Genomic DNA, 22,307 nt, shown 5'->3' on the forward strand with positions numbered 1-22,307 from the left:
TAACACAATTTCCCAACTCTTATGGAAACTGGACTGGACTCTCACTATTATGTTAGATCCACTATGGACTGGACTCTCACACTATTATGTTAGATCCACTATGGACTGGACTCTCACTATTATGTTAGATCCACTATGGACTGGACTCTCACACTATTATGTTAGATCCACTATGGACTGGACTCTCACACTATTATGTTAGATCCACTACGGACTGGACTCTCACACTATTATGTTAGATCCACTATGGACTGGATTCTCACTATTATGTTAGATCCACTATGGACTGGACTCTCACACTATTATGTTAGATCCACTATGGACTGGACTCCCACTATTATGTTAGATCCACTATGGACTGGACTCTCACTATTATGTTAGATCCACTATGGACTGGACTCTCACTATTATGTTAGATCCACTATGGACTGGACTCTCAGACTATTATGTTAGATCCACTATGGACTGGACTCCCACTATTATGTTAGATCCACTATGGACTGGACTCTCACTATTATGTTAGATCCACTATGGACTGGACTCCCACTATTATGTTAGATCCACTATGGACTGGACTCTCACTATTATGTTAGATCCACTATGGACTGGACTCTCACTATTATGTTAGATCCACTATGGACTGGACTCTCAGACTATTATGTTAGATCCACTATGGACTGGACTCTCACACTATTATGTTAGATCCACTATGGACTGGACTCTCACTATTATATTAGATCCACTATGGACTGGACTCTCACTATTATGTTAGATCCACTATGGACTGGACTCTCACTATTATGTTAGATCCACTATGGACTGGACTCTCACACTATTATGTTAGATCCACTATGGACTGGACTCTCACTATTATGTTAGATCCACTATGGACTGGACTCTCACTATTATGTTAGATCCACTATGGACTGGACTCTCACTATTATGTTAGATCCACTATGGACTGGACTCTCAGACTATTATGTTAGATCCACTATGGACTGGACTCTCACACTATTATGTTAGATCCACTATGGACTGGACTCTCACTATCATATTAGATCCACTATGGACTGGACTCTCACTATTATGTTAGATCCACTATGGACTGGACTCTCACTATTATGTTAGATCCACTATGGACTGGACTCTCACACTATTATGTTAGATCCACTATGGACTGGACTCTCACACTATTATGTTAGATCCACTATGGACTGGACTCTCACTATTATATTAGATCCACTATGGACTGGACTCTCACTATTATGTTAGATCCACTATGGACTGGACTCTCACACTATTATGTTAGATCCACTATGGACTGGACTCTCACACTATTATGTTAGATCCACTATGGACTAGACTCTCACACTATTATGTTAGATCCACTATGGACTGGACTCTCATTACTATGTTAGATCCACTATGGACTGGACTCTCACACTATTATGTTAGATCCACTATGGACTGGACTCACACTATTATGTTAGATCCACTATGGACTGGACTCTCACACTATTATGTTAGATCCACCATGGACTGGACTCTCACTATTATGTTAGATCCACTATGGACTAGACTCTCACTATTATGTTAGATACACTATGGACTGGACTCTCACACTATTATGTTAGATCCACTATGGACTGGACTCTCACACTATTATGTTAGATCCACTATGGACTGGACTTTCACACTATTATGTTGGATCCACTATGGACTGGACTCTCTCACTATTATGTTAGATCCACTATGGACTGGACTCTCACACTATTAGGTTAGATCCACTATGGACTGGACTCTCACACTATTATGTTAGATCCACTATGGACTAGACTCTCACTATTATGTTAGATACACTATGGACTGGACTCTCACACTATTATGTTAGATCCACTATGGACTGGACTCTCACTATTATGTTAGATCCACTATGGACTGGACTCTCACTATTATATTAGATCCACTATGGACTGGACTCTCACTATTATGTTAGATCCACTATGGACTGGACTCTCACTATTATGTTAGATCCACTATGGACTGGACTCTCACTATTATGTTAGATCCACTATGGACTGGACTCTCACTATTATGTTAGATCCACTATGGACTGGACTCTCACACTATTATGTTAGATCCACTATGGACTGGACTCTCCCTATTATGTTAGATCCACCTTGGACTGGACTCTCACACTATTATGTTAGATCCACTATGGACTAGACTCTCACACTATTATGTTAGATCCACTATGGACTGGACTCTCACTACTATGTTAGATCCACTATGGACTGGACTCTCACTATTATATTAGATCCACTATGGACTGGACTCTCACTATTATGTTAGATCCACTATGGACTGGACTCTCACTATTATGTTAGATCCACTATGGACTGGACTCTCACACTATTATGTTACATCCACTATGGACTGGACTCTCACACTATTATGTTAGATCCACTATGGACTGGACTCTCACTATTATGTTAGATCCACTATGGACTGGACTCTCACTATTATGTTAGATCCACTATGGACTGGACTCTCACTATTATGTTAGATCCACTATGGACTGGACTCTCAGACTATTATGTTAGATCCACTATGGACTGGACTCTCACACTATTATGTTAGATCCACTATGGACTGGACTCTCACTATCATATTAGATCCACTATGGACTGGACTCTCACTATTATGTTAGATCCACTATGGACTGGACTCTCACTATTATGTTAGATCCACTATGGACTGGACTCTCACACTATTATGTTAGATCCACTATGGACTGGACTCTCACACTATTATGTTAGATCCACTATGGACTGGACTCTCACTATTATATTAGATCCACTATGGACTGGACTCTCACTATTATGTTAGATCCACTATGGACTGGACTCTCACACTATTATGTTAGATCCACTATGGACTGGACTCTCACACTATTATGTTAGATCCACTATGGACTAGACTCTCACACTATTATGTTAGATCCACTATGGACTGGACTCTCACTACTATGTTAGATCCACTATGGACTGGACTCTCACACTATTATGTTAGATCCACTATGGACTGGACTCACACTATTATGTTAGATCCACTATGGACTGGACTCTCACACTATTATGTTAGATCCACCATGGACTGGACTCTCACTATTATGTTAGATCCACTATGGACTAGACTCTCACTATTATGTTAGATACACTATGGACTGGACTCTCACACTATTATGTTAGATCCACTATGGACTGGACTCTCACACTATTATGTTAGATCCACTATGGACTGGACTTTCACACTATTATGTTGGATCCACTATGGACTGGACTCTCTCACTATTATGTTAGATCCACTATGGACTGGACTCTCACACTATTATGTTAGATCCACTATGGACTAGACTCTCACTATTATGTTAGATACACTATGGACTGGACTCTCACACTATTATGTTAGATCCACTATGGACTGGACTCTCACACTATTATGTTAGATCCACTATGGACTGGACTCTCACACTATTAGGTTAGATCCACTATGGACTGGACTCTCACACTATTATGTTAGATCCACTATGGACTGGACTCTCACTATTATGTTAGATCCACTATGGACTGGACTCTCACACTATTATGTCAGATCCACTATGGACTGGACTCTCACACTATTATGTTAGATCCACTATGGACTGGACTTTCACACTATTATGTTAGATCCACTATGGACTGGACTCTCGCACTATGAAGTAGATCCACTATCATCATAGACCTGAAACATTCAGGGCTTACCTTGGAGATGTTGCTGGTTCGACTCCCTGAGCGACCAGGGACCTTGGTCTGGCCCTACAGCGGTCAAGAAGAGGAGGACAGAGGACTAATCAGGAGGGTGAGATGATGCTCTTCATATTACATCCCATAATGCTTCAGGAGCGTGAGGATGAATGGATGAATGTACGACATGTTTCGCTCCACTTTCATCTACTTATGGATATTGACAAGGTTTTTTAAGCGGGTCGTGCTCAAGGGCACAGCGGCAGAAGGTGGATTCATTCCGGGAAACCGCCAGTTCCTGGCCGAGCGCTCTACCATCTGAGCCAGGCCGCCCACATGAAACACCATGAAATAAATCAACATTGTACTATTTATTTACATTACAATTCCATTATGTTTTAGCATTTTATTTTATTAATATTTAAATTATAATTTTAATTAAAGACATAATTGTTTTAATTTGGGTAATTTAAGAGGATTTTATAAAAAATGTGATCTTTATTTATGTTATAATTACTGTATATAAGACATTTTAAGTTACAGTATATCCAATATATAAACATTGTATTTTATGAAAATGTTTTTTTTTCCAAACTTCACTCAATAATACCTTTCTTTTTTCATGGTTTTACTTTTTAGAGTACTTATGTTTTTATTTTGAAAAACTGCTTCATTTATCCACAGTAAAACGACATTGTATTTGAGGTTATTTAATGAAATATACAATACAACTGTTGCTTGAAAAAATATATATAATTATAATGATATAAAATTGCTACATTTGTTGACATTATTTTTTAAGAGCGTTAATCTTTTGGGCACCAAACTATTTTTCCATAGCATTATTTTGTACAATAATTATAATAAACGTTTCAGAACAGTTTACAGACTAGAAAATATTTTTCTGGTCGCATGGAGAGGACCTAAAATTTATTTTTGAAAATATGTCCTATTAAAAAATATATATCTATTCCCTTTGTGGAGAATGCATATATTTTTAAGAGTTCTTTCTTTATTCATATAGTCATGTTTAAAGCAGCTAATCTTGTATCTTATGTCCGCAAGTAAACTCTGTGCTTTACCTTAAAGGTGTTGGAATGTGGGGGTATAGCATACTCCCTTTTTACCTTATCAATATTAGAACAATGAGGCTGTATTCCTTTCTGGGCAGGGTGGGGGCTGTTTTTTGTATTCAATAAGTTGTCTCTTCCCGTTTGATTTTCAGACCGCATCTAGATGCCGCTATTAACAGACTGTAGGACTGGTCTCCTAAAGCTTTAGTAAAACTTGATAATATTCCTATTCCGTCTTGATGGGCCTTCTTACTCTGCATATATGTCATCTGAAAGAATTTGGGATTGACCAGTGACTTGTATTCCCTGAGAGGAGGACTGGTCAGACGCAACACCATCCATCCATTTTCTACCGCTTGTCATATATATATATATATATATATATATATATATATATATATATATATATATATATATATATATATGTATATATATATATATATATATGTATATATATATATATATATGTATATATATATATATATACATATATATACATATATATACATATATATATATATACATATATATACATATATATATATATATATATACATATATATACATATATATATATATATATATATATATATACATATATATATATATATATATATATATACATATATATATACATATATATATATATATATTTAGATTTAGATTTAGAATCGGGATGAATAAGAATCAAGATTTAGACATGAATCTATTGTTTTGATGCACACAGAATATTATTTATTTTAGCTGTTAGAATAATCATGTATATATATTATCACACAACTTTAGTATGCTTAAAGTCCGTTGCGATAGTTATTAGCTATTGTGCTCAAGCTGCATTTGTTCTATCTGTGCAAGGACAAAACTTATTGTCTGAGGGGGGGCCTCAGCCGCAGATGTTATCTCTGTTTTAGCCCGCTGACAGCCAAGGACTTCAAGGAATTCAACAAAGATAAGACGACAGCACGCAGACGAAGCAGAAACAAGGAAATCACAAGGCCCAGAATGTTCCATCACGTAGTGTGCGTACTGGACCTGCTTTGCATGATATATGTGACCACTCCTTTTAGAGGTGGCCTCAGTGATGTTGACAATGCAACTCCTGAATAAATAGAGGTACGCGGGAGCTGAACCTTCGAGCGTTGGGCGAGACTGTGACTAAGTGTGCAGATCCATCCTTTCTCCTCATGAGCTAAATTGAACTCTGTCTCTGCATGATTCCTTGCTTCTTGTCTGTTTAATAGATGTCATCAGTTTTTGAACCTGACATAGCTTACATTTTTCGAAATTGTTCTGTTTGGGTTTAACAAAGTCGGACAACTTTCTCTTGCTTTTTTTCAAATAATCCGTAGAGTTAAAAAGGAGAGAACATTTTCCAATTGAACCAACATAGAATGATGTGTTATGTATTTAAGATGCAGCGAAGGATACTCATTTTCCATCTCAGAATTGAATTGAAGGAGTACATCAGTAACGGTGCGTTCAAGACCGCCGTCAAAAGTCCCACAGGCCCATGCGACATCTTGCTGGAGTCAAAGCAGGCAATCAATCCTCTTACAACCTGGCTGTCCTCTTGCCAGGAAGTAAGACCACGGAGTTGTGCAATGTGTCTCTATTTAAAGGCCGCTCTAAGCACTTTTTCTTTGAAAGTGCCAGTAAGTTGCCAGTGCAGCCTAGCTTAGAGATGTCCAATAATATCGGCCGATAAATGCTTCAAAATGTGATATCAGAAATGATCAGTATGGGTTTTAAAAAGTAAAATGAATGACATTTTAAAACGCCGTTTTTTGGAGCATTATATATCCGGTAAAAGACGGATATAAACCCAGTCAGCAGCCCCTCCCCTCTCCCACACACAACACAGGAGTTGACGACTGCAGCATGAGAGATTTACTGGCGACTCTTGATGACCTCATCAAACCGCTGCGAGCGGAGCATAACAACAACAAGAGTGTGTTGTTGCCGGTGCCGTAGCCTGGCTAACAAGAAAGCTCGTTCGATGACTGACTAACGACACCATGTCTATGGTTTGGGATTATTTTAAAGTGAGTCTGACGGATAAAAAACTGTCAATTTGCAATGACTTCAATAAGTTTGTTGTGCGAGAAGGAACCAAGACGTATTCCTTTAATACGAGCACCTCTTCAAGAATCTGTCATGTCTGTGTGATCATGTTTTGTTTTAGTCATGTTCGGTTTTGTTTTTGGACTCTTTGTGCACTTTTGTTTGTTTTGTCACCATAGCAACCCCTTTAGTTTACACATGTCCTTATGTCACGCACCTGTCTCATGTTTTGCACTCGCACACCTGTCACTAATCACCACAGCATTATTTAAACCTGTAGTTGCCAGGCAGTCAGCCTGGCGACTTTACCTTTACCCACGTCATGCCATGCCCTGCCTGTCACTCATACTGCCCATAGTTTCCCTCCTGTCCATGCCACGTGAGTTTTTGGTTTTTATGTCACAGTTATTAAGTTTTGCCTTTTGTCCATAGTTCTGCCTTTGTGCTAGTTTTTGTTTTCATTAGTCACGTTTGTTTTCCGCCATTGTGTGCGCCTTTTGTTTGCTTCCTTTTTTTGTAGTTTGTTCGTGTTAAAATAAATATGTACTTACATTCACTTTTCTTTCAATTCTAGAAAAACAAACCCCATAGTCCACGTTTTGACAGAATCATAAGAAGATACACGATGAATGCAAGCCGAAGATGGATGAAAAGCAAACAGCGGAAAAAAGTAGTACTACACAGTTGTCGCTTAAAGACTCCGCTGAGAAAAAGCAAAAATACAACAAAACCCGCTCCGGGGCGAAAGCTCACGTTGTGGTCAGGGACAACGCACGACGGGGGAAGTTTGGTGTGGCTAGTCTGCCCTGCATGGCGCACACTTTGCAACTTGCAGTGAGCGAAGCTGCACTGTCTCAACGCAGCATTTCAGAAGCTCTGGCTGACTGCTAGGCCACTTCAAGCACTCACCACCAGCTTGCAGCACATTTGTGCAGCCCGGGGCCCATTTGCAGCCCGCTGCTAATTGTTTACCGGCCCGCCACACATTCTGGAGATGCTATTGCAAAAATAAAAAAATAAAACACTAAAAAAAGTAGAATGAGGTGAAATCTAACGGGGGAAAGTTGCAATGTTGACACAAAGCTGCCATGCGGGCTGTTTGTTTTTCTTTTGTTTTTATTTATTTTGCTCTTATTGCCAATGCTAAAAAAAAAAGAAAAGTATTTTTTTTTTTATAATGAATTGTTGACCTATTTAAGGCTCCAATGACTTCAATTTAACTTTATAATGTTTCTTGTGGAAACTATTATGTGCATATACTGTGTGGTTGCCATATAAGAACAGGGCTTTCTTTAACAAAAGAGCATAAAACAAACAAAATAACAGTTCAAACGTAAAATCGACAGATATAACTGAAGTTGATCTTGTAACTTAAGTGTTGAAAATAAAAAGAATAATAATAAAAATGAATCACTTTATGAGTGGGGGACCTTTTGGATCCCAAATATATTTAGTGGTATTTTATTTATCTTTTCACTGTGATTACTAAAAAATAATAAAGAATTGAAATCAATGGTGTCCTGCATTATTGATCTTTTAGGGCTTTAATTACTAAATACTGCATATTTCAGTTTTACCATTAAAAAAACAAAGATGTTTTTGACAGAAAAGCCATAAAAACTTTTTTTACTTTAAAGTTGATATAGGAAATATTGTCAAAGCACTTTGGGCTCCTTAATAAGGGGTAGAAAAGCGCTATACAAGTACAACCCATTTACCATTTAGAGATTTACAGAAAGCGTTAAATAAAAATAAAAATAAAAATTTGACTTATTTTTAACATTTTAATAACTGAGACCCTTTATGGTCCCCGGGACCCCTAAAGGTAAAATAATTTTTAAAAAATCCATATATTTTGTAATGGTTTGAAAATGAAAAATATCAAAATGGCCCCCGCATGTTTTAATTTTTCCGTGTGCGGCCCTCAGTGGGAAAAGTTTGGACACCCCTGATTTTTATGTGTGTGCGTGTGTGTGTGTGTGTGTGTGTATATATATATGTCTTGATTGGATTATCCAGAGAATAGTGCTCGATACCGTGGTAGAGCGCAATATGTAGGTGTGGGAAAAATCACAAGACTACTTCATCTCTACAGAACTGTTTCATGAGGGGTTCCCTCAATCATCAGGATATTTTAATGGAAGCATTCACATACAATGGTTTATATAGGGCACAGAGTGGGTGGGTACAGGCAGGCGTAGGGTGTGGTGAATGGCAAACACCTCCTAGGTAACACATGAGCCAATCACCACACCCTACGCCTGCCTGTACCCACCCACTCTGTGCCCTATATAAACCATTGTATGTGAATGCTTCCATTAAAATCTCCTGATGATTGAGGGAACCCCTCATGAAACACTTCTGTAGAGATGAAGTAGTCTTGTGATTTTTCCCACACCTACATATATATGTATATATATATATATACATATATATATGTATATATATATATATATTTATGTATATATAATATAAAAATTACCATGAATTGATTAACGTGGTTGGCCCTGCGATGAGGTGGCGACTTGTCCAGGGTGTACCCCGCCTTCCGCCCGATTGTAGCTGAGATAGGCGCCAGCGCCCCCCGCGACCCCAAAAGGGAATAATAAGCGGTAGAAAATGGATGGATGGATGGATGATTAACGTGGACCCCGACTTACAGAAGTTGGGGGCGGCATGTCAGCAACGTGAGGGTTGCAGGTTCGATTCCCGCTTCCGCCATCCTAGTCACTGCTATTGTGTCCTTGGGCAAGACACTTTACCCACCTGCTCCCAGTGCCACCCACACTGGTTTAAATGTAACTTAGATATTGGGTTTCACTATGTAAAGCGCTTTGAGTCACTTGAGGAAAAAGCGCTAAATAGACATAATTCACTTCACTTGAAAAACTTATTGGGGTGTTACCATTTAGTTGTACGGAATATGTACTGTACTGTGCAATCTACTAATAAAAGTATCAATCAATCAAATATTGTCAGTCACAATTAACTTGTGCTCAGCTGGGAAGGTAATTATATATACTTATTATGTCATCCATTTAATTATGATGAAACTGTTACAGGCGTATTAAATCATGTTAATATTAAAAAAATGTAACGTAAATGAATGTGGAGATATAAAATACATCCGGTCCTATCAGACCGGGCGGAAGTGGAGGCGGAAGTGGAGGCGGAAGTGGAGGCGGAAGTGGAGGCGGAAGTGGAGGCGGAAGTAGTGGCGGAAGTAGATGACGCAGCACCTGGCGCACCTGTAACTCACAGCGTTTTTACTACAGAGCAACTTTATGGAAGTATCCTCATTTTGGACAATTTGTGTGACTTCCCATCGGCCTGTGGAGAACCTGGACAACACACACACTCCCCGGGAGGACTTTTGAGTTGGACGCGCAGACGCAGTACCCCACGTGAGTACACTTTTATTTTCATTTCATTTTTATTTGTATTTCTCTCCTTCACACAGCTGCGGCTTCACAACAAAACTCACGTAGTCTCCTGCCTCACTGTGGGGAATATTTGTGTGCTATAAACTGTCTCCTACCTCACCGTGGGGAATATTTGTGTGCTATAAACTGTCTCCTACCTCACTGTGGTTAATATTTGTGTGCTATAAACTGTCTCCTGCCTCACTGTGGGGAATATTTGTGTGCTATAAACTCTCTCTTGCCTCACTGTGGGGAATATTTGTGTGCTATAAACTGTCTCCTACCTCACTGTGGTTAATATTTGTGTGCTATAAACTGTCTCCTGCCTCACTGTGGGGAATATTTGTGTGCTATAAACTGTCTCTTGCCTCACTGTGGGGAATATTTGTGTGCTATAAACTGTCTCTTGCCTCACTGCGGGGAATATTCGTGTGCTATAAACTGTCTCTTGCCTCACTGTGGGGAATATTTGTGTGCTATAAACTGTCTCTTGCCTCACTGTGGGGAATATTTGTGTGCTATAAACTGTCTCTTGCCTCACTGTGGGGAATATTTGTGTGCTATAAACTGTCTCTTGCCTCACTGTGGGGAATATTTGTGTGCTATAAACTGTCTCTTGCCTCACTGCGGGGAATATTTGTGTCCTATAAACTGTCTCCTACCTCACTGTGGGGAATATTTGTGTGCTATAAACTGTCTTCTACCTCACTGCGGGGAATATTCGTGTGCTATAAACTGTCTCCTACCTCACTGTGGGGAATATTTGTGTGCTATAAACTGTCTCCTACCTCACTGTGGGGAATATTTGTGTGCTATAAACTGTCTCCTGCCTCACTGTGGGGAATATGTGTGTGCTATAAACTGTCTCTTGCCTCACTGTAGGGAATATTTGTGTGCTATAAACTGTCTCTTGCCTCACTGTGGGGAATATGTGTGTGCTATAAACTGTCTCCTACCTCACCGTGGGGAATATTTGTGTGCTATAAACTGTCTCTTGCCTCGCTGTGGGGAATATTTGTGTGCTATAAACTGTCTCCTGCCTCACTGTGGGGAATATTTGTGTGCTATAAACTGTCTCTTGCCTCACTGTGGGGAATATTTGCGTGCTATAAACTGTCTCTTGCCTCACTGTGGGGAATATTTGTGTGCTATAAACTGTCTCCTACCTCACTGTGGGGAATATTTGTGTGCTATAAACTGTCTCCTACCTCACCGTGGGGAATATTTGTGTGCTATAAACTGTCTCTTGCCTCACTGTGGGGACTATTTGTGTGCTATAAACTGTCTCCTACCTCACTGTGGTTAATATTTGTGTGCTATAAACTGTCTCCTGCCTCACTGTGGGGAATATTTGTGTGCTATAAACTGTCTCTTGCCTCACTGTGGGGAATATTTGTGTGCTATAAACTGTCTCTTGCCTCACTGCGGGGAATATTCGTGTGCTATAAACTGTCTCCTACCTCACTGTGGGGAATATTTGTGTGCTATAAACTGTCTTCTACCTCACTGCGGGGAATATTCGTGTGCTATAAACTGTCTCCTACCTCACTGTGGGGAATATTTGTGTGCTATAAACTGTCTCCTACCTCACTGTGGGGAATATTTGTGTGCTATAAACTGTCTCTTGCCTCACTGTAGGGAATATTTGTGTGCTATAAACTGTCTCCTGCCTCACTGTGGGGAATATTTGTGTGCTATAAACTGTCTCTTGCCTCACTGTGGGGAATATGTGTGTGCTATAAACTGCCTCCTACCTCACCGTGGGGAATATTTGTGTGCTATAAACTGTCTCTTGCCTCGCTGTGGGGAATATTTGTGTGCTATAAACTGTCTCCTGCCTCACTGTGGGGAATATTTGTGTGCTATAAACTGTCTCTTGCCTCACTGTGGGGAATATTTGTGTGCTATAAACTGTCTCTTGCCTCACTGTGGGGAATATTTGTGTGCTATAAACTGTCTCCTACCTCACTGTGGGGAATATTTGTGTGCTATAAACTGTCTCCTACCTCACCGTGGGGAATATTTGTGTGCTATAAACTGTCTCTTGCCTCACTGTGGGGAATATTTGTGTGCTATAAACTGTCTCCTGCCTCACTGTGGGGAATATTTGTGTGCTATAAACTGTCTCCTGCCTCACTGTGGGGAATATTTGTGTGCTATAAACTGTCTCTTGCCTCACTGTGGGGAATATTTGTGTGCTATAAACTGTCTCCTACCTCACCGTGGGGAATATTTGTGTGCTATTAACTGTCTCCTACCTCACCGTGGGGAATATTTGTGTGCTATAAACTGTCTCCTACCTCACCGTGGGGAATATTTGTGTGCTATAAACTGTCTCCTACCTCACTGTGGTTAATATTTGTGTGCTATAAACTGTCTCCTGCCTCACTGTGGGGAATATTTGTGTGCTATAAACTCTCTCTTGCCTCACTGTGGGGAATATTTGTGTGCTATAAACTGTCTCCTACCTCACTGTGGTTAATATTTGTGTGCTATAAACTGTCTCCTGCCTCACTGTGGGGAATATTTGTGTGCTATAAACTGTCTCTTGCCTCACTGTGGGGAATATTTGTGTGCTATAAACTGTCTCTTGCCTCACTGCGGGGAATATTTGTGTGCTATAAACTGTCTCTTGCCTCACTGTGGGGAATATTTGTGTGCTATAAACTGTCTCTTGCCTCACTGTGGGGAATATTTGTGTGCTATAAACTGTCTCCTGCCTCACTGTGGGGAATATTTGTGTGCTATAAACTGTGTCTTGCCTCACTGTGGGGAATATTTGTGTGCTATAAACTGTCTCCTACCTCACCATGGGGAATATTTGTGTGCTATAAACTGTCTCCTACCTCATCATGGGGAATATTTGTGTGCTATAAACTGTCTCCTACCTCACTGTGGGGAATATTTGTGTGCTATAAACTGTCTCCTACCTCACCATGGGGAATATTTGTGTGCTATAAATTGTCTCCTGCCTCACTGTGGGGAATATTTGTGTGCTATAAACTGTCTTCTACCTCACTGTGGGGAATATTTGTGTGCTATAAACTGTCTCCTACCTCACTGTGGGGAATATTTGTGTGCTATAAACTGTCTCCTACCTCACTGTGCGGAATATTTGTGTGCTATAAACTGTCTTCTACCTCACTGTGGGGAATATTTGTGTGCTATAAACTGTCTCCTACCTCATTGTGGGGAATATTTGTGTGCTATAAACTGTCTCCTGTCTCACTGTGGGGAATATTTGTGTGCTATAAACTGTCTCCTGCCTCATTGTGGGGAATATTTGTGTGCTATAAACTGTCTCCTACCTCACTCTGGGGAATATTTGTGTGCTATAAACTGTCTCCTACCTCACCATGGGGAATATTTGTGTGCTATAAACTGTCTCCTACCTCACTGTGGGGAATTTTTGTGTGCTATAAACTGTCTCCTGCCTCACTGTGGGGAATATTTGTGTGCTATAAACTGTCTCCTGCCTTACTGTGGGGAATATTTGTGTGCTATAAACTGTCTCCTACCTCACCGTGGGGAATATTTGTGTGCTATAAACTGTCTCTTGCCTCACTGTGGGGAGTATTTGTGTGCTATAAACTGTCTCCTGCCTCACTGTGGGGAATATTTGTGTGCTATAAACTGTGTCTTGCCTCACTGTGGGGAATATTTGTGTGCTATAAACTGTCTCCTACCTCACCATGGGGAATATTTGTGTGCTATAAACTGTCTCCTACCTCACTGTGGGGAATATTTGTGTGCTATAAACTGTCTCCTGCCTCACTGTGGGGAATATTTGTGTGCTATAAACTGTCTCCTACCTCACTGTGGTTAATATTTGTGTGCTATAAACTGTCTCTTGCCTCACTGTGGGGAATATTTGTGTGCTATAAACTGTCTCCTACCTCACCATGGGGAATATTTGTGTGCTATAAACTGTCTCCTGCCTCACTGTGGGGAATATTTGTGTGCTATAAACTGTCTTCTACCTCACTGTGGGGAATATTTGTGTGCTATAAACTGTCTCCTACCTCACTGTGGGGAATATTTGTGTGCTATAAACTGTCTCCTACCTCACTCTGCGGAATATTTGTGTGCTATAAACTGTCTTCTACCTCACTGTGGGGAATATTTGTGTGCTATAAACTGTCTCCTACCTCACTGTGGGGAATATTTGTGTGCTATAAACTGTCTCCTACCTCATTGTGGGGAATATTTGTGTCCTATAAACTGTCTCCTGTCTCACTGTGGGGAATATTTGTGTGCTATAAACTGTCTCCTGCCTCATTGTGGGGAATATTTGTGTGCTATAAACTGTCTCCTACCTCACTGTGGGGAATATGTGTGTGCTATAAACTGTCTCCTACCTCACTGTGGGGAATATTTGTGTGCTATAAACTGTCTCCTACTTCACCATGGGGAATATTTGTGTGCTATAAACTGTCTCCTACCTCACTGTGGGGAATTTTTGTGTGCTATAAACTGTCTTCTACCTCACTGTGGGGAATATTTGTGTGCTATAAACTGTCTCCTACCTCACAGTGGTTAATATTTGTGTGCTATAAACTGTCTTCTACCTCACTGTGGGGAATATTTGTGTGCTATAAACTGTCTCCTACCTCACCATGGGGAATATTTGTGTGCTATAAACTGTCTCCTACCTCACTGTGGGGATTTTTTGTGTGCTATAAACTGTCTTCTACCTCACTGTGGGGAATATTTGTGTGCTATGAACTGTCTCCTACCTCACTGTGGTTAATATTTGTGTGCTATAAACTGTCTTCTACCTCACTGTGGGGAATATTTGTGTGCTATAAACTGTCTCCTACCTCACTGTGGGGAATATTTGTGTGCTATAAACTGTCTCCTACCTCACTGTGGTTAATATTTGTGTGCTATAAACTGTCTCCTGCCTCACTGTGGGGAATATTTGTGTGCTATAAACTGTCTCCTACCTCACTGTGGGGAATATGTGTGTGCTATAAACTGTCTCCTACCTCACTGTGGGGAATATTTGTGTGCTATAAACTGTCTCCTACCTCACTGTGGGGAATATTTGTGTGCTATAAACTGTCTCCTGCCTCACTGTGGGGAATATTTGTGTGCTATAAACTGTCTCCTACCTCACTGTGGGGAATATTTGTGTGCTATAAACTGTCTCCTGCCTCACTGTGTGGAATATTTGTGTGCTATAAACTGTCTCCTGCCTCACTGTGGGGAATATTTGTGTGCTATAAACTGTCTCCTACCTCACTGTGGGGAATATTTGTGTGCTATAAACTGTCTCCTGCCTCACTGTGGGGAATATTTGTGTGCTATAAACTGTCTCCTACCTTACTGTGGGGAATATTTGTGTGCTATAAACTGTCTCCTACCTCACTGTGGGGAATATTTGTGTGCTATAAACTGTCTCCTACCTCATCATGGGGAATATTTGTGTGCTATAAACTGTCTCCTACCTCACTGTGGGGAATATTTGTGTGCTATAAACTGTCTCCTACCTCACTGTGGGGAATATTTGTGTGCTATAAACTGTCTCCTACCTCACTGTGGGGAATATTTGTGTGCTATAAACTGTCTCCTACCTTACTGTGGGGAATATTTGTGTGCTATAAACTGTCTCCTACCTCACCGTGGGGAATATTTGTGTGCTATAAACTGTCTCCTACCTCACTGTGGGGAATATTTGTGTGCTATAAACTGTCTCCTGCCTCACTGTGGGGAATATTTGTGTGCTATAAACTGTCTCCTACCTTACTGTGGGGAATATTTGTGTGCTATAAACTGTCTCCTACCTCACTGTGGGGAATATTTGTGTGCTATAAACTGTCTCCTGCCTCACTGTGGGGAATATTTGTGTGCTATAAACTGTCTCCTGCCTCACTGTGGGGAATATTTGTGTGCTATAAACTGTCTCCTACCTCACCATGGGGAATATTTGTGTGCTATAAACTGTCTCCTGCCTCACTGTGGGGAATATTTGTGTGCTATAAACTGTCTCCTGTCTCACTGTGGGGAATATTTGTGTGCTATAAACTGTCTCCTGTCTCACTGTGGGGAATATTTGTGTGCTATAAACTGTCTCCTACCTCACTGTGGGGAATATTTGTGTGGTTTAAACTTTGGGAGGTGAATGCTATTTTGGGCTGTGGGATTGTGTGTGTTGTGCGGGTGTTTGATTTATATTGGTGGCTTATATGGGCGTGATTAATTTGTGATATATTAAAGGCCTACTGAAATGAGATGTTCTTATTCAAACGGGGATAGCAGGTCCGTTCTATGTGTCATACTTGATCATTTCGCGACATTGCCATATTTTTGCTGAAAGGATCTAGTAGAGAACATTGACGATAAAGTTTGCAACTTTTGGTCGCTAATAAAAAGCCTTGCCTGTACTGGAAGTAGCAGACCATGTGCGCGTGACGTCACGGGTTGTGGAGCTCATCACATCCTAACATTGTTTACAATCATGGCCACCAGCAGCGAGAGCGATTCGGACCAAGAAAGAGAGAATTTACCCATTAATTTGAGCGAGGATGAAAGATTTGTGGATGAAGAAAGTTAGAGTGAAGGACTAGGGAAAAAAAAAAAAAGGACAAGAGGGCAGTGGGAGTGATTCAGATAGGGAAGATGCTGTGAGAGGCGCCGTAGCAGCCGTGGGGGTGGCAGGACTACTAGGCCAGGCCCAACCGCAACAAGGGATTGACCAATACCGCGTTGAACCCGACGCTGACAGTGACAGTCAGGAGGATGCTGCTGATATTGATGCTGGAGTAGCACACGACATTGATCGCCTTCAGAATACAGAAGGGTAAAATTGTATTTATTTTTCGAAATGATGGCTGCATAATACACTGTACTTTGTGTGTGTGTGGTCCAATCCAACCGTGTTCGCTTGACCGCTCTGTTCCATAGTAAAGCTTCACCGTCATCTTTCGGGAATGTAAACAATGAAACACCGGCTGTGTTTGTGTTGCTAAAGGCGGCCGCAATACACTGCTTCCCACCTACAGTTTTCTTCTTTGACGTCTCCATTATTCATTGAACAAATTGCAAAAGATTCAGCAACACAGATGTCCAGAATACTGTGGAATTTTGCAATGAAAACAAACGATTAATAGCTGGCCACGATACTGGAACAAAATGTCCTCTACAATCCGTGACGTCACGCGCACGTGTCATCATACCGAGACGTTTTCAGCAGGATATTTCGGCGCAAAATTTAAAATTGCAATTTAGTAAACTAAAAAGGCCGTATTGGCATGTGTTGCGATGTTAATATTTCATCATTGATATATAAACTATCAGACTGTGTGGTCGCTAGTAGTGGCTTTCAGTAGGCCTTTAAGGCATTTCTATTCCATAAGAAAATATATAATAAAGTTGTTCTTTACTTGTATTTTAGTCAAGTCATTTAAAAAAAAGGCAAACATGCTAGGCTATAGGAGCTAGCAGCTACACAACAACAAAAAAGCTTGACGTATGTAGTATGTAGTAAGACTATAAACATGGGAGCCATTACCTCCCTGCTTGGCACTCAGCATCAAGGCTTGGAAGTGGGGGTTAAATCACCAAAAATGATTCTCCTCCTCACTGCTCCCCTCACCTCCCAGAGAGTGAACGAGGGGATGGGTCCAATGCAGAGGAGAAATTTCCCCACACCTAGTGTGTGTGTGACAATCATTACTACTTTAACTTCAAATGATACTTCGAGAGTGCAACCTACACAGACACACACACACACACACACACACACGCATGTACACACATGGCCAGCGCACAAAATCACACACGGCCAGTACACCCGAACGCTCACACATAGCCAGCGCGCGCACACACACACACACGCACACATGGCCAGTCCACAATAATATTCATAGAAATGAGATAAAGAGAGAGAGAGATGGAGTGGTGTAAGCTGATAAAGAGATTTGCTGGCAGCACTTATTTGCTATTAGTGGCAGCACACGTGTGATCAGCAACTTCATCTTCTTCACACGCTAGCAAAGTCATAAATTGGTCATTTTATTTTGGAGCGTTCATTTTTATCCCCCCAAACGACGCACTAATCCAGCAACAAAGGTGGGTTTCCACTCCTGTGTTGTCATCCTTGGAACAAAACATTCAGCTTTTAAAGTCCTTGATCCACTATGGACTAGACTCTCACACTATTATGTTAGATCCACTATGGACTGGACTCTCACTATTATGTTAGATCCACTATGGACTGGACTCTCACTATTATGTTAGATCCACTATGGACTGGACTCCCACACTATTATGTTAGATCCACTATGGACTGGACTCTCACACTATTATGTTAGATCCACTATGGACTGGACTCTCACGCTATTATGTTAGATCCACTATGGACTGGACTCGCACTATTATGTTAGATCCACTATGGACTGGACTCTCACACTATTATGTTAGATCCACTATGGACTGGACTCTCACGCTATTATGTTAGATCCACTATGCACTGGACTCTCACACTATCATGTTAGATCCACTATGGACTGGACTCTCACACTATTATGTTAGATCCACTATGGACTGGACTCTCACACTATTATGATTGATCCACTATGGACTGGACTCTCACACTATTATTTCAGATCCACTATGGACTGGACTCTCACACTATTATATTAGATCCACTATGGACTAGACTCTCACTATCATGTTAGATCCACTATGGACTGGACTCTCACTATCATGTTAGCTCCACTATGGACTGGACTCTCACTATCATGTTAGATCCACTATGGACTGGACTCTCACTATCATGTTAGATCCACTATGGACTGGACTCTCACTATTATGTTAGATCCACTATGGACTGGACTCTCACACTATTATGTTAGATCCACAATGGACTGGACTCTCACACTATTATGTTAGATCCACTATGGACTGGACTCTCACACTATTATGTTAGATCCACTATGGACTGGACTCTCATTATTATGTTAGATCCACTATGGACTGGACTCTCACACTATTATTTCAGATCCACTATGGACTGGACTCTCACACTATTATATTAGATCCACTATGGACTAGACTCTCACTATCATGTTAGATCACTATGGACTGGACTCTCACTATCATGTTAGATCCACTATGGACTGGACTCTCACTATTATGTTAGATCCTCTATGGACTGGACTCTCACTATCATGTTAGATCCACCATGGACTGGACTCTCACTTTTATGTTAGAGCCACTATGAACTGGACTCTCACACTATTATGTTAGATCCACTATGGACTGGACTCTCACACTATTATGTTAGATCCACTATGGACTGGACTCTCACTATTATGTTAGATCCACTATGGACTGGACTCTCACACTATTATGTTAGATCCACTATGGACTGGACTCTCATTATTATGTTAGATCCACTATGGACTGGACTCTCACACTATTATGTTAGATCCACTATGGACTGGACTCTCACACTATTATGTTAGATCCACTATGGACTAGACTCTCACTATTATGTTAGATCCACTATGGACTGGACTCTCACACTATTATGTTAGATCCACTATGGACTGGACTCTCACACTATTATGTTAGATCCACTATGGACTGGACTCTCACTATTATGTTAGATCCTCTATGGACTGGACTCTCACTATTATGTTAGATCCACTATGGACTGGACTCTCACACTATTATGTTAGATCCACTATGGACTGGACTCTCACTATTATGTTAGATCCACTATGGACTGGACTCTCACACTATTATTTCAGATCCACTATGGACTGGACTCTCACACTATTATATTAGATCCACTATGGACTAGACTCTCACTATCATGTTAGATCCACTATGGACTGGACTCTCACTATTATGTTAGATCCTCTATGGACTGGACTCTCATTATCATGTTAGATCCACTATGGACTGGACTCTCACTTTTATGTTAGAGCCACTATGAACTGGACTCTCACACTATTATGTTAGATCCACTATGGACTGGACTCTCACTATTATGTTAGATCCACTATGGACTGGACTCTCACACTATTATGTTAGATCCACTATGGACTGGACTCTCACACTATTATGTTAGATCCACTATGGACTGGACTCTCACTATTATGTTAGATCCACTATGGACTGGACTCTCACACTATTATGTTAGATCCACTATGGACTGGACTCTCACTATTATGTTAGATCCACTATGGACTGGACTCACACTATTATTTCAGATCCACTATGGACTGGACTCTCCCACTATTATATTAGATCCACTATGGACTAGACTCTCACTATCATGTTAGATCCACTATGGACTGGACTCTCACTATTATGTTAGATCCTCTATGGACTGGACTCTCATTATCATGTTAGATCCACTATGGACTGGACTCTCACTTTTATGTTAGAGCCACTATGAACTGGACTCTCACACTATTATGTTAGATCCACTATGGACTGGACTCTCACTATTATGTTAGATCCACTATGGACTGGACTCTCACACTATTATGTTAGATCCACTATGGACTGGACTCTCACACTATTATGTTAGATCCACTATGGACTGGACTCTCACTATTATGTTAGATCCACTATGGACTGGACTCTCACACTATTATGTTAGATCCACCATGGACTAGTCCCCTCATCTGCGATCCTCTCCAAGATTTCTCATTGTCATCCCCATTGGGTTGAGTTTTTCCTTGCCATGATGTCAGATCTGCGCCCAGAATGTGGTTGTGGCTTGTGCAGCCCTTTGAGACACTTGCGATTTAGGGCTATATAAGTAAACATTGATTGATTGTCAGCTCAGGTGGTAAAAGCGACACAAGGAGTGAACCCTCTCCTGCCCTGTACAAAAGGGAGGGATGATGAAAATAAACACAAAATGGATTTAGTGTATATTAACCGTTCAATGAAATGATTTATTGAGTGGCGGAGGTGGCTAGCAGCTTAGAGTGTGTGTGTGTGTGTGTGTGTGTGTGTGTGTGTGTGTGTGTTTCATTATCAATTATCGTTAGCCAAACATGTTAAAGAAATAAGTGCTTAGTTGAGTTTAAGAAGCCGAGATGGAATAGTATTGGTGTCGATAATCAGAGTAGTATCAGACTATGATCCATACTAGAGCGATATTTGTATTTGTCATTTTTGTTATTTCTCTCCCGGAAAAGGGTGGAGTGCCATCTCCGGGTTGGGGAGGAGACCCTGCCCCAAGTGGAGGAGTTCAAGTACCTAGGAGTCTTGTTCACGAGTGAGGGAAGAGTGGATGGTGAGATCGACAGGCGGATCGGTGCGGCGTCTTCAGTAATGCGGGCGTTGTACCGATCCGTTGTGGTGAAGAAGGAGCTGAGCCGGAAGGCAAAGCTCTCAATTTACCGGTCGATCTACGTTCCCATCCTCACCTATGGTCATGAGCTTTGGGTCATGACCGAAAGGATAAGATCACGGGTACAAGCGGCCCAAATGAGTTTCCTCCGCCGGGTGGCGGGTCTCTCCCTTAGAGATAGGGTGAGAAGCTCTGCCATCCGGGAGGAACTCAAAGTAAAGCCGCTGCTCCTTCACATCGAGAGGAGCCAGATGAGGTGGTTCGGGCATCTGGTCAGGATGCCACCCGAACGCCTCCCTAGGGATGTGTTTAGGGCACGTCCAACCGGTAGGAGGCCACGAGGAAGACCCAGGACACGTTGGGAAGACTATGTCTCCCGGCTGGCCTGGGAACGCTTCGGGATCCCCCGGGAAGAGCTGGACCAAGTGGCTGGGGAGAGGGAAGTCTGGATTTCTCTGCTTAGGCTGCTGCCCCCGCGACCAGACCTCGGATAAGCGGAAGAAGATGGATGGATGTATAGATATGTATATATGCATGTATGTATCGATGTGTAAATGTGTGTATATTTATATATGCATTTATGTATAGATGTGTGTATACTGTATTTATGTTTATGTGCATGTACATGCGTATATACGAATATGCA

At 41.0% G+C, this 22,307-nt stretch overlaps 2 protein-coding genes across 4 annotated transcripts in view; one reads left to right on the forward strand and one right to left on the reverse strand.

Moving 5' to 3' along the window:
• The window catches only part of LOC133539146 (E3 ubiquitin-protein ligase MARCHF4-like), a 58,342-nt gene that overhangs the window by 34,225 nt on the left and 1,810 nt on the right, over positions 1-22,307 (reverse strand). For all 3 annotated transcript variants that reach the window (XM_061881256.1, XM_061881254.1, XM_061881253.1), the window contains exon 2: positions 3,804-3,857. In XM_061881256.1, the coding sequence (XP_061737240.1) occupies positions 3,804-3,857 (54 nt within the window). The remainder of the gene's footprint in view (positions 1-3,803; positions 3,858-22,307) is intronic.
• LOC133538576 (uncharacterized) overlaps positions 7,562-22,307 on the forward strand; it is a 33,796-nt gene continuing 19,050 nt past the window's right edge. The window contains exons 1-2 of the mRNA XM_061880229.1: positions 7,562-7,709; positions 10,060-10,323. Coding sequence (XP_061736213.1) covers positions 7,562-7,709; positions 10,060-10,323 — 412 coding nt within the window. The remainder of the gene's footprint in view (positions 7,710-10,059; positions 10,324-22,307) is intronic.

Source organism: Nerophis ophidion, linkage group LG20 (assembly GCF_033978795.1).
Source record: "Nerophis ophidion isolate RoL-2023_Sa linkage group LG20, RoL_Noph_v1.0, whole genome shotgun sequence".
Lineage (NCBI taxonomy): Eukaryota > Metazoa > Chordata > Actinopteri > Syngnathiformes > Syngnathidae > Nerophis > Nerophis ophidion.